The sequence below is a fragment of the Bos javanicus genome, chromosome X (assembly GCF_032452875.1).
Source record: "Bos javanicus breed banteng chromosome X, ARS-OSU_banteng_1.0, whole genome shotgun sequence".
Lineage (NCBI taxonomy): Eukaryota > Metazoa > Chordata > Mammalia > Artiodactyla > Bovidae > Bos > Bos javanicus.
Window position 1 is genome coordinate 51,484,810 of NC_083897.1, and position 13,919 is coordinate 51,498,728.

Genomic DNA, 13,919 nt, shown 5'->3' on the forward strand with positions numbered 1-13,919 from the left:
CCAAACTGACAGACATTGTATAAAATACCTGAGCAGTATCTCCAAAACTGTCACCGTTGGGAAAGACCCAGAAAGCTTGAGGAATTCTCAGCGTGGGGGAGACTAAAGAGAAATGATGGCCAAATGTGGTATCCGGAATGGGATGCTGGGACAGAAAAAGGAGATTACCGGGATAAATGATAGAATTCAAATAAAGTATGTAAATTAGTTAATAGTACTGCATCAATATTAATTTTCAATTTTCATAATTTTTATATGCCTATGGAAGATGTTAACATTAGGGAAATCTGGATGAAGGTTTTCTATACTGTTTTTTGCAAACTTCTGTTAGGTCTAAAGTTACTTCAAAAAAACATTTTTTGAAAGATTCACTCACTGCTAAAAGGAAACATAACGGTATCTGTGTGATAAATTGCTTCAGTATGGTCCGACTCTTTGCCACCCTATGGACTGTAAGCTACCAGGTTCTTCTGTCCACTGGATTCTCCAGGGAAGAATGCTGGAGTGGGTTTCCATGTCCTCCTCCACGGGATCTTCCTGACCCAGGGATCAAACCCAAGTCTCTTAGGTTTCCTGCGCTGGCAGGTGGGGCCTTTACCAGCTGAGCCACAGGGGAAGCCCCACGGTTATACTATAAATCTTACCTTTTAGTAATAGTTCAACCAATTGAAATACGGTCAGGAGGATGGATATAAAGATGGATAAATGTCCGTGCCTCGTGATCCATTAAAAAACTATTTCAAAGTGGTTTGAAAGTGAGAGTGTTAGTTTCTCAGTCATGTCTGACTCTTTGTGCTTCCATGGACTGTAGCCTGCCAGGCTCCTCTGTCCATGGGATTCTCCCGGCAAGAATACTGGAGTGGATTGTCATGTCCTGTCTAGAGGGCCCATTAATATAAAGGAAAGTGCAACCATTTCCAAGGTGTAGATGAATATTTATCTGCTCCTGGTGGCTCAGACGGTAAAGAATCGGCCTACAATCAAGGAGACCTGGGTTCGATTTCTGGGCATTATCAATACGAACCACAAAAATAATTAGATGCAAACAAATATGGTTTTTTTAGAGGAGCGCAACATGATCGAGGGATTTTATTTCATTTTTTTGGATCGAGGGATTTTAAAGAGAGCAAGAAATGATTAACCACAAAATTGAAGCTAATCACAGGTGAGGAAAGAGGGTTACTCAGAGGGTGGACAGGAGAGTTGGCCGGCGAGCAATTCAATCGATTGCCTTTCTTATTAATCCCCAAACTTTGGTCCTAGGTAATTTCATTTATATCAGTAGAGACAGAGTTTGTAGAAAGAATACCGTTGAGATACCTGACTGGAAGAAGAGTCGGAAAACAGTTGAGACGTCCAAGACCCGAGCAGTGGCAGCGCGTCCCTCCCTCTCCACAGGCCGCTGCCAACAAGCCGCAGCGCTGGAGGCTACTGGCGTCCTAACGTGTCCTCGCCAGAAGAGCACTTGGATTGGTGTAGCTCAGGTCACATGCCACCCACTCACTCAATCAGCTAGGTACCGGGAGGCGGGGCCAAGTTCTAGACCCGCCCACATAGCAGAGAGGCTTATGGGTGAGAAGGTTCCCCTCAGGCGCCAGCACCTCGGCTCTAGAACCCCTTGGGTGGAAAGCTGGGCACAAGGTCTCTCTGTGTGGCCTAGATACCGCCTGGCCAGGGTTTCTGCCAGGCCAGGGCTCAAACTCAGAGAACTGATGTCCACATCGATGGGCTTTGCAACAGAGACTGAACTTAAAAACAATTGGCCCCTTAACGAAAAAGAAGCTTCTCGGGTGGCGCTAGTGGTAAAGAACCCGCCTGCCAATGCAGGAGATGTCAGGGTCCAGGTTCGATCCCTGGGTCAGGACGATCCCCTGGAGGAGGTCACGGCAACCCACTCCAGTATCCTTTTTTTGTTGTTTGTTTTTCAGTCCAGCATTCTTGCCTGGAGAATCCCATGGATGAGGGGCCTGGTGGGCGACTTAGCACTTGATGAAAAAAGCCATCAAACTTTAGTGTCCGCAGGGCTCTCCTATGGTAAATAAGGTGTTGAGTCCACACCAGATAGGGAAGAAAGTATCCTGGCCTCTGTGCAGTAAAGCCAGCAAAGCAGTGACATTGACATTTGACAAAAGCAGCATAAAGGAGAAGACTGCATGCATTCTAAGTTGCTTCAGTCTTGTCCGACTCTTTGTGACCCCATGAACTGTGAAGCCCATCAGGTCCCTCTGTCCAGGGGATTCTCCAGGCAAGACAGCTGGAGTGAGAGGCCATGCCCTTCTCTGGGGAAGGAGAAAACTGCCGCCCCTTTAATAGCAAGGGGCATTCAGGGTATTTGTGTCCAACCTTCTCAGCCTGCAATGTGGGAGACCTTGGTTCGATTCCTGGGTTGGGAAGATCCACTGGAGAAGGGATAGGCTACCCACTCCAGTATTCTTGGGCTTTCCTTGTGGCTCAGCCGCTAAAGAATCTGCCCAACAATGTGGGAGACCTGGGTTCGATCCCTGGGTTAAGAAGATCCCCTGGAGAAGGGAAAGGCTGCCCACTCCAGCATTCTGGCCTGGAGAATTCCATGGACTGTATAGTCCATGGGGTCACGGAGAGTCGCACACAACTGAGCAACTTTCACTTTCACTTTCTCCCTGAAATCCTGATTCCACTGTTGGTTTCTTATTCTCTTCCCAGTTGTTTAAAACTTTTCAGAATACAATACATTTTATTTATATGCTCTTTTTCTAATTTGGCCATCTCCTTCTGGTGGAAAAATATAAATTCCTGGAGGGCGGGAATCTTTGTTTATTTGTTCATTAACATATCCTTATAGTAATGCTTGGTATAATGTACACTTCAACATTTGTTCAATGAATTGTTCTCCAGCCATACTAGCCTATTTTTTGTGCCTCTGACCCTAACTCTAACTCAGCAAGCATGTTTTCACACCATTATGTATTTTCCTGTAACAACTTGCCCACAGATGTTCCTATAACCACCATCCTTACTAGGTTCACTTCTCTGCTCACCTCATTAGCCAAGGCTTACTTTTCTTCATGACACCTAGCATTTGATCCTAGTTTTTCTGAGTATGTTTCGTTTCTCTGATTTGTTGCTGTTTCTACTTTGCTTTAGTTTAGGTTTGCTGTTTTTCTGTTTTCTTTTCTCAACATTTCTTTCTTATACTCTTTTAATTGCCGCTAAAGAAGTAAACCATCCATGACTGCTTTAATTTTTGCCATATAATGCCATCTTTCAGTAGATGGGGGTAATGGCATTAAATATCTTAAACTGGATCCCTGGTTTCATGACTTTACCACTTCAGATCAGATCAGATCAGTCGCTCAGTCGAGTCTGACTCTTTGCGACCCCGTGAATCGAGGCACGCCAGGCCTCCCTGTCCATCACCAACTCCCGGAGTTCACTCAGACTCACGTCCACCGAGTCAGTGATGCCATCCAGCCATCTCATCCTCTGTCGTCCCCTTCTCCTCCTGCCCCCAATCCCTCCCAGCATCAGGGTCTTTTCCAATGAGTCAACTCTTCGCATGAGGTGGCCAAAGTATTGGACGTTCGGCTTCAGCATCAGTCGTTCCAATGAACACCCAGGACTGACCTCCTTTAGGATGGACTGGTTGGATCTCCTTGAAGTCCAAGGGACTCTCAAGAGTTTTCTCCAACACCACGGTTCAAAAGCATCAATTCTTCAGTGCTTAGCTTTCTTTATAGTCCAAATCTCACATCCATACATGACCACCGGAAAAACCATAGCCTTGACTAGACGGACCGTTGTTGACAAACTAATGTCTCTGCTTTTCAATATGCTGTCTGGGTTGGTCATAACTTTCCTTCCAAGGAGTCAGCGTCTTTTAATTTCATGGCTGCAGTCACCATCTGCAGTGATTTTGGAGCCCAGAAAAACAAAGTCAGCCACTATTTCCACTGTTTCCCCATCTATTTGCCATGGATGAGACCAGATGCCATGATCGTCGTTTTCTGAATGTTGAGCTTTCTTTAAGCCAACGTTTTCGCTCTCCTCTTTCACTTTCATCAAGAGGCTCTTTAGTTCTTTTTCACTTTCTGCCATAAGGGTGGTGTCATCTGCATATCTGACGTTATTGATATTTCTCCCGGTAATCTTGATTCCAGCTTGTGCTTCCTCCAGCCCAGCGTTTCTCAAGATGTACTCTGCATATAAGTTGAACAAGCACGGTGACAATATACAGCCTTGCTGTACTCCTTTTCCTATTTGGAAACAGTCTGTTGTTCCATGTCCAGTTCTAACTGTTGCTTTCTGACCTGCATACAGGTTTCTCAAGAGGCAGGTCAGGTGGTCTGGTATTCCCATCTCTTGAAGAATTTTCCACAGTTGATTGTGATCCACACAGTCAAAGGCTTTGGCATAGTCAATAAAGCAGAAATAGATGTTTTCCTGGAACTCTCTTGCTTTTTCCATGATCCAGCAGATGTTGGCAATTTGGTCTCTGGTTCCTCTGCCTTTTCTAAAACCAGCTTGAACATCTGGAAGTTCACGGTTCACGTATTGCTGAAGCCTGGCTTGGAGAATTTTGACCATTACTTTACTAGCGTGTGAGATGAGTGCAGTTATGCAGTAGTTTGAACATTCTTTGGAGTTGCCTTTCTTTGGGATTGGAATGAAAACTGACCTTTTCCAGTCCTGTGGCCACTGCTGAGTTTTCCAAAGTTGCTGGCATATTGAGTGCAGCACTTCCACAGCATCATCTTTCAGGATTTGAAATAGCTCAACTGCAATTCCATCACGCCCACCAGCTTTGTTCCTGGTGATGCTTTCTAAGGCCCACTTGATTTCACATTCCAGGATACCTGGCTCTAGGTGAGTGATCACACCGTCGTGATTATCTTGCTCGTGAAGATCTTTCTTGTACAGTTCTTCTGTGTATTCTTGCCATCTCTTCTTAGTATCTTCTGCTTCTGTTAGGTCCATACCATTTCTGTCCTTTATCGAGCCCATCTTTGCACGAGATGTTCCCTTAGTACCTCTAATTTTCTTGACGAGATCTCTAGTCTTTCCCATTCTGTTGTTTTCCTCTATTTCTTTGCATTGATCACTGAAGAAGGCTTTCTTACCTCTTCTTGCTCTTCTTTGGAACTCTGCATTCAGACGCTTATATCTTTTCTTTTCTCCTTTGCTTCGAAAGTTTAAATCTAGTGTTAGAAAGTTTAGATGAGCCAATTTTCACAGAAGAAATGAATACAGTTATTACAAGAATTACACCCAAGAAGCACCTTGCTCAGATGTATTTATTGGTGAATTCTAGTAAACCATCAAAGATCAAATAGTCCCAAAGCTTTGTGACTTGTTTAAGAACATTTGAAAGCAGGGAAACGTCCCTAAGTTCTTTTAGGAAGCAAGTAGGATACTAACACATAAACATAGATACCAAAAGGCTGGGCGCCGAAGAATTGATGCTTTTTGAACTCTGGTGTTGGAGAAGACTCTTGAGAGTCCCTTGGACTGCAAGGAGATCCAACCAGTCCATTGTGGAGGAGATCAGCCCTGGCATTTCTTTGGAAGGAATGATGCTAAAGCTGAAACTCCAGTACTTTGGCCACCTCATGCGAAGAGTTGACTCATTGGAAAAGACTCTGGTGCTGGGAGGGATTGGGGGCAGGAGGAGAAGGGGACGACAGAGGATGAGATGGCTGGAGGGCATCACTGACTCGATGGACGTGAGTCTCGGTGAACTCTGGGAGTTGGTGATGGACAGGGAGGCCTGGCGTGCCTCGATTCACGGGGTCGCAAAGAGTCGGACACGACTGAGCGACTGATCTGATCTGATCTGATACTGTGATAAAGTGGGACTTATTCCATTAATACAAGGCTGGCTCTGTATTAGGCATTTCATTCATATCATTCACCACGGTAACATATTTAAAGACAAAGACCCTGATGTTGGGAGAGATTGAAGTCGAAAGGAGTAGGGAGCAGCAGAGAATGAGATGGTTAGACAGCATCACTGACTCAATACACATGAATCTGAGCAAACTCTGGGAGATAGGGGAGGACAGAGGAGCCTGGGTTGCAAAGAGTCAGACGTGACAACAGCAACTGAACAATAATCATATGACTATCATCACAGATGCCAAACCAATCTTTGGGAAACTTCAATAGGCATTCATGTTAAAAAAGGGAAAACTGAAGAAATAGGAATCAGGGGTGCATTATTAACATGATAAAAGCTATATAAGTAGTTCCTCATGCAAATACTTTATTTAGTGGGGGAGTACCAGAGGTTTTCCAATAAGGTCAGGAATAACAAAAGTATGCCCACTATATCACTCCTGTTCAGTCTTCAACAGCAAGCACTAGTCAGTTGACTAGAGAAACCAATAAGACTTTTAAGAATGGATAAGAAGATGTAAAGCCACCTCTATGTCCAGGTGATATCATCGCACACCTGAAGAGTCTTATAGAAACCATGACAAATTAACTAAAACAAAGAGAATTCAGCAAGGTAGTAGGATATAAAGTTACATACAAATATTATTAGTCTTTGTTTTACATACACACACACACACACACACACACACACACACACAGCTGGAGGACATGTTTAGGAGAGAAAATCCCATATACAATGGCAATAACAAAGAGTAAGCGTATAGAAATAAACTTAATGAGAGCATCTATACAAGGATAATTTGTAAACACTCTTGAACAACATAGAAGGAAACTTGAATAAGTAGGAAGATTTTCAAAGACCTTAGATAGAATAACTCAGCACTAAAAAGATATTGATTCCCTCTAAAGTTATGTATACATTGAATATAATGTCAAAAATATCGGCAAACATTTGCATGGAGTTAGACCAATGGATAATTTAGTTCATATTTTTAAAAAAAAAAAAAAACATGCAAGAATAGCCAGGATACAAGTAAAAAAGGAAAACCTATGAGTGAATAGGGAGAAGGCAATGGCACCCCACTCCAGTACTGTTGCCCGGAAAATCCCATGGATGGTAGGCGTCCTGGTAGGCTGCAGTCCATGGGGTCGCTAAGAGTCAAGACAGGACTGAGCAACTTCACTTTCACTTTCCACTTTCATGCATTGGAGAAGGAAATGGCAACCCACTCCAGTGTTCCTTGCCTGGACAATCCCATGGACGGAGAAGCCTGGTGGGCTGCAGTCCATGGGGTCACACGGAGTCGGACACGACTGAAGCCACTTAGCAGCAGCAGCAGCAGCATGAGTGAATAGTAATCATATCAGACATAAAAGCACACTATAAAGCTCTAAATTTATACCACTTGGGTACCAGTACAGGAATAGACTAATAGGCCAGTGGCACAGAATAAAAATCTCAGAATAACACCAATTATAGTTGGGGATTTTAGTATATGATCCAAAGGCATGTAAAATCACTGAGGCAAAGATGAACATTCAATAAATGAGGCTGGAACAATTGAGACATTAAAAAAAAAAATCAGTGCAGATCCATGACATACCATCCACAAAAATAAACTGTAAATGGGTTTAGGAATCTAAACAAAAAAATGCAACCATAACAAAATCTTGAAGAAAATACGGCAGAATTTTTCTTCAATATCAGCATTGGGAAAGGCTTTCTAACTGTGACTGAAACTTCCAGAGGTGATTAAAGAAAAGAACATTCTATGTGACTAAAAAGATTTTTTTTTTTCATGTATGGCAAGTTGCGAAGAGTGGACTCATTGGAAAAGACTCTGATGCTGGGAGGGATTGGGGGCAGGAGGAGAAGGGGACGACAGAGGATGACATGGCTGGATGGCATCTCTGACTCGATGGACGTGAGTCTGAGTGAACTCCGGGAGTTGGTGATGGACAGGGAGGCCTGGCGTGCTGCGGTTCACGGGGTCGCAAAGAGCTGGACACGACTGAGCGACTGAACTGAACTGAAGTGAAGGTGAAAGTGGCTCAGCCATAACACAACATAACTACAGATGCATTTAACATTTGGGCCAACAATCCTATTGCTGGAAATGAAACTGGAAGAGACATTACCACCAACACAAAAATGCGTGTACACAGGGTTATTCACTGCAGCATTGTTTGTATTAATCATTACGAAATGTTGAAAACAACTGAAATGCCCCTATGCTGCTGCTGCTGCTGCTGCTGCTGCTAAGTCGCTTCAGTCGTGTCCGACTCTGTGGGACCCCAAAGACGGCAGCCCACCAGGGTCCCCGGTCCCTGGGATTCTCCAGGCAAGAACACTGGAGTGGGTTGCCATTTCCTTCTACAAGGCATGACAGTGAAAAGTGAAAGTGAAGTCACTCAGCCGTGTCCGACTCCTAGGGACCCCAGGGACCGCAGCCCACCAGGCTCCTCGGTCCATGGGATTTGCCAGACAAGAGTGCTGGAGTGGGTTGCCATTGCCTTCTCCGGAAATGCCCCTATAGAAGCCAGTGTAATCTAATGTAGCTATAAAAAAGAATGAAGGAGTACAGAATAAGGAGTTTTTTAATGAAATGCTGTTTATTGAAAAAGGAAAAGTGCAAAGAAGCTTTAGAAAATGCTATCTTTCATTTAATAAGCAATGGAACATAAGAAAACGCATATGTATCTATTCATTCGTGTAGAGTACTTACAGGAAAGATTCAACCAGATAACCAGATTGGTTATCTACAGGGGGATTGTGGAAAAGAAATGGGGAATGCGAAGGGGGTGGAAGACATGGGGAAAGAATCATACTCCTACAGTTTGTGTGTTTGTGTAGCCCTGAGTCTGAATCACAGTAGTGTTTCACATACCCCAAGATTAAGTGAAACATTAAAATGAACTAGGATATGGGGGGAGAGGGCAAACTCAAATTAGAAACACCAACAAATTAGCCTAAATATATTACAAATGAATGTCTTAACCACAAGAGAAGGAGTGAGGAGGAAAATAGCTAAGCTAAGCAACTTGGGCAAACAGTACTTTGATTGCATCCTTTGAGGCTTAACATATAAACAAGTGTACACAAACACAAGTCATCAGAACTGCTTCCAACAGGTGCGTGTTTTGTGTTCAGTCATTAAGTTGTACCCGACTTTTTGCGATCCCTGTCTCTGTAGCACACCAGGTCTCCCCATCCTTCACTATCTCCTAGAGTTTGCTCAAATTCATGTCCATTAGGTCGGTCATACTATCTAACCATTTGCTAGCATTTCTGTAACTACATCATGTATAATCAGGTGTGAACAAATAAGTAGATACTGAAGATAAGGAGAGCCAGGTGAGACAAAGAGGTTACAAAAAGACTAGAGTGGATGGTTGATGTATCGCATAAACCATCACAATATTGTAAACTCATTATCCTCCAGTTAAAATTAATTAATTAATTAATTTAAAAAAAAAGAAGTACCAGTGTGAGCTCCTGGCTTTCACTATCTACAGAAATATCTAGAGAAATTCCAATGTATCTGGGAGCATAAGTATATACAGACAATATATTTCCTTCATTTACCAATGGAAAAGGAAGACCTAGCTGCAAGGAAACCCCAGTAGCAGCAATGAACATGCAGGGAGATATCAGTTACTAAATGTCATTTTCCAACGAAAGGAAACATGGGTTTTGGCAGAAGTGTTCTGATTTCAGGGTCACAAGATGAACAGGAATACCTTATAATGCCAGCAAGGAAGTACACAGAAAAGAACCATGTCATGCTCAAAGAACACACACCCCACAAGAAGGAGTTCCTAATCACCAAAGCTGGAAAAATGCAAGAAACTAAATAATGATATAATTTGATTATAAGTCAGAATATAACAAAGTTATTCACGACTCAATATTGACATAAAGAATTTGATTACTTATTTGGTTTGGTAATTAGAAATGCATTCTGTAAAATTTTGTAATTTGAAAATTTATAAAAATATGAGGGAGAAAAGACAGCTCTACAGAATTCCAACGAACAAATATGGTAGGAATAAGGAAACAGAAAGTCACCTTTTAGTCATATTTGTTGTAGGCCAAATCAACAGATGAATTTTAAAAGCAGTGAATAAAAGTCTGAGAAGAATCCTATCCCTCTTTTTGGCTCCGAGCAAGAATTCCCCTAGCCCAAGAGCAGCCTTATCATAGGAACCGGCGACAGGGTCTGCTTGCCCCTATCAGGTTTTGGTTCCCCACCAGTCCACAGAAGTATTCAAACAAGCTAATCACATCCTTCCTTGAGAACCAAGGGTCACCACCATCTCTTGTTACCACAGGTAACCTCCCACAGCCCTGCTTGTTCATTCTCTTCCGGAGCCATGACTCCCCTGAGGCTCGACCTAGCCAGTAGTATCCTCTTCCCTCAGGCAGTGAGTGAACAGTACTGAGAAGCTGCTGTGGGTAGCACCTGTCCAGTGTCAGGTGTGTATGTTCAGCAGCCACCCCCAGATCCCTATGGTAGAAATCACTCCATCACCATTAGAACGAAGGAGAGGAAATAAAACAGGTATTATTGCCAAAAATGTGTAACTTTCATCTAATCCTAAGAAAACACCAGACAAACCCAAACTGACAGACATTGTATAAAATACCTGAGCAGTATCTCCAAAACTGTCACCGTTGGGAAAGACCCAGAAAGCTTGAGGAATTCTCAGCGTGGGGGAGACTAAAGAGAAATGATGGCCAAATGTGGTATCCGGAATGGGATGCTGGGACAGAAAAAGGAGATTACCGGGATAAATGATAGAATTCAAATAAAGTATGTAAATTAGTTAATAGTACTGCATCAATATTAATTTTCAATTTTCATAATTTTTATATGCCTATGGAAGATGTTAACATTAGGGAAATCTGGATGAAGGTTTTCTATACTGTTTTTTGCAAACTTCTGTTAGGTCTAAAGTTACTTCAAAAAAACATTTTTTGAAAGATTCACTCACTGCTAAAAGGAAACATAACGGTATCTGTGTGATAAATTGCTTCAGTATGGTCCGACTCTTTGCCACCCTATGGACTGTAAGCTACCAGGTTCTTCTGTCCACTGGATTCTCCAGGGAAGAATGCTGGAGTGGGTTTCCATGTCCTCCTCCACGGGATCTTCCTGACCCAGGGATCAAACCCAAGTCTCTTAGGTTTCCTGCGCTGGCAGGTGGGGCCTTTACCAGCTGAGCCACAGGGGAAGCCCCACGGTTATACTATAAATCTTACCTTTTAGTAATAGTTCAACCAATTGAAATACGGTCAGGAGGATGGATATAAAGATGGATAAATGTCCGTGCCTCGTGATCCATTAAAAAACTATTTCAAAGTGGTTTGAAAGTGAGAGTGTTAGTTTCTCAGTCATGTCTGACTCTTTGTGCTTCCATGGACTGTAGCCTGCCAGGCTCCTCTGTCCATGGGATTCTCCCGGCAAGAATACTGGAGTGGATTGTCATGTCCTGTCTAGAGGGCCCATTAATATAAAGGAAAGTGCAACCCATTTCCAAGGTGTAGATGAATATTTATCTGCTCCTGGTGGCTCAGACGGTAAAGAATCGGCCTACAATCAAGGAGACCTGGGTTCGATTTCTGGGCATTATCAATACGAACCACAAAAATAATTAGATGCAAACAAATACGATTTTTGTAGAGGAGCGCAACACGATCGAGGGATTTTATTTCATTTTATTGGATCGAGGGATTTTAAAGAGAGCAAGAAATGATTAACCACAAAATTGAAGCTAATCACAGGTGAGGAAAGAGGGTTACTCAGAGGGTGGACAGGAGAGTTGGCCGGCGAGCAATTCAATCCATTGCCTTTCTTATTAATCCCGAAACTTTGGTCCTAGGTAATTTCATTTATATCAGTAGAGACAGAGTTTGTAGAAAGAATACCGTTGAGATACCTGACTGGAAGAAGAGTCGGAAAACAGTCGAGACGTCCAAGACCCGAGCAGTGGCAGCGCGTCCCTCCCTCTCCACAGGCCGCTGCCAACAAGCCGCAGCGCTGGAGGCTACTGGCGTCCTAACGGGTCCTCGCCAGAAGAGCACTTGGATTGGTGTAGCTCAGGTCACATGCCACCCACTCACTCAATCAGCTAGGTACCGGGAGGCGGGGCCAAGTTCTAGACCCGCCCACATAGCAGAGAGGCTTATGGGTGAGAAGGTTCCCCTCAGGCGCCAGCGCCTCAGCTCTAGAACCCCTTGGGTGGAAAGCTGGGCACAAGGTCTCTCTGTGTGGCCTAGATACCGCCTGGTCAGGGTTTCTGCCAGGCCAGGACTCAAACTCAGAGAACTGATGTCCACATCGATGGGCTTTGCAACAGAGACTGAACTTAAAAACAATTGGCCCCTTAACGAAAAAGAGGCTTCTCGGGTGGCGCTAGTGGTAAAGAACCCGCCTGCCAATGCAGGAGATGTCAGGGTCCAGGTTCGATCCCTGGGTCAGGACGATCCCCTGGAGGAGGTCACGGCAACCCACTCCAGTATCCTTTTTTTGTTTGTTTGTTTTTCAGTCCAGCATTCTTGCCTGGAGAATCCCATGGACGAGGGGCCTGGTGGGCGACTTAGCACTTGATGAAAAAGCCATCAAACTTTAGTGTCCACAGGGCTCTCCTACGGTACACAAGGTGTTGAGTCCACACCAGATAGGGAAGAAAGTATCCTGGCCTCTGTGCAGTAAAGCCAGCAAAGCAGTGACATTGACATTTGACAAAAGCAGCATAAAGGAGAAAACTGCATGCATTCTAAGTTGCTTCAGTCTTGTCCGACTCTTTGTGACCCCATGAACTGTGAAGCCCATCAGGTCCCTCTGTCCAGGACATTGTCCAGGGAAGAATGCTGGAGTGGGTTTCCATGTCCTCCTCCACGGGATCTTCTTGACCCAGGGATCAAACTCAAGTCTCTTAGGTTCCCTGCATTGGCAGGTGGGGCCTTTACCAGCTGAGCCACAGGGGAAGCCCCACGGTTATACTATAAATCTTACCTTTTAGTAAGGTAATTTTAGTTTAACCAATTGAAATACGGTTAGGAGGATGGATATAAAGATGGATAAATGTTCGTGTCTCGTGATCCATTAAAAAACTATTTCAAAGTGGTTTGAAAGTGAGAGTGTTAGTTTCTCAGTCATGTCTGACTCTTTGTGCTTCCATGGACTGTAGCCTGCCAGGCTCCTCTGTCCATGGGATTCTCCCGGCAAGAATACTGGAGTGGATTGTCATGTCCTGTCTAGAGGGCCCATTAATATAAAGGAAAGTGCAACCATTTCCAAGGTGTAGATGAATATTTATCTGCTCCTGGTGGCTCAGACGGTAAAGAATCGGCCTACAATCAAGGAGACCTGGGTTCGATTTCTGGGCATTATCAATACGAACCACAAAAATAATTAGATGCAAACAAATATGGTTTTTTTAGAGGAGCGCAACATGATCGAGGGATTTTATTTCATTTTTTTGGATCGAGGGATTTTAAAGAGAGCAAGAAATGATTAACCACAAAATTGAAGCTAATCACAGGTGAGGAAAGAGGGTTACTCAGAGGGTGGACAGGAGAGTTGGCCGGCGAGCAATTCAATCGATTGCCTTTCTTATTAATCCCCAAACTTTGGTCCTAGGTAATTTCATTTATATCAGTAGAGACAGAGTTTGTAGAAAGAATACCGTTGAGATACCTGACTGGAAGAAGAGTCGGAAAACAGTTGAGACGTCCAAGACCCGAGCAGTGGCAGCGCGTCCCTCCCTCTCCACAGGCCGCTGCCAACAAGCCGCAGTGCTGGAGGCTACTGGCGTCCTAACGTGTCCTCGCCAGAAGAGCACTTGGATTGGTGTAGCTCAGGTCACATGCCACCCACTCACTCAATCAGCTAGGTACCGGGAGGCGGGGCCAAGTTCTAGACCCGCCCACATAGCAGAGAGGCTTATGGGTGAGAAGGTTCCCCTCAGGCGCCAGCGCCTCGGCTCTAGAACCCCTTGGGTGGAAAGCTGGGCACAAGGTCTCTCTGTGTGGCCTAGATACC

General features: G+C 44.0%; 1 protein-coding gene across 1 annotated transcript in view; it reads right to left on the reverse strand.

Annotated features, from left to right (window-relative positions):
• The window catches only part of LOC133242576 (uncharacterized), a 110,612-nt gene that overhangs the window by 25,641 nt on the left and 71,052 nt on the right, over positions 1-13,919 (reverse strand). The window contains exons 8-9 of the mRNA XM_061408760.1: positions 10,519-10,635; positions 29-145 (exon numbers count right to left, since the gene is read on the reverse strand). Of these exons, the coding sequence (XP_061264744.1) occupies positions 29-145; positions 10,519-10,635 (234 nt within the window). The remainder of the gene's footprint in view (positions 1-28; positions 146-10,518; positions 10,636-13,919) is intronic.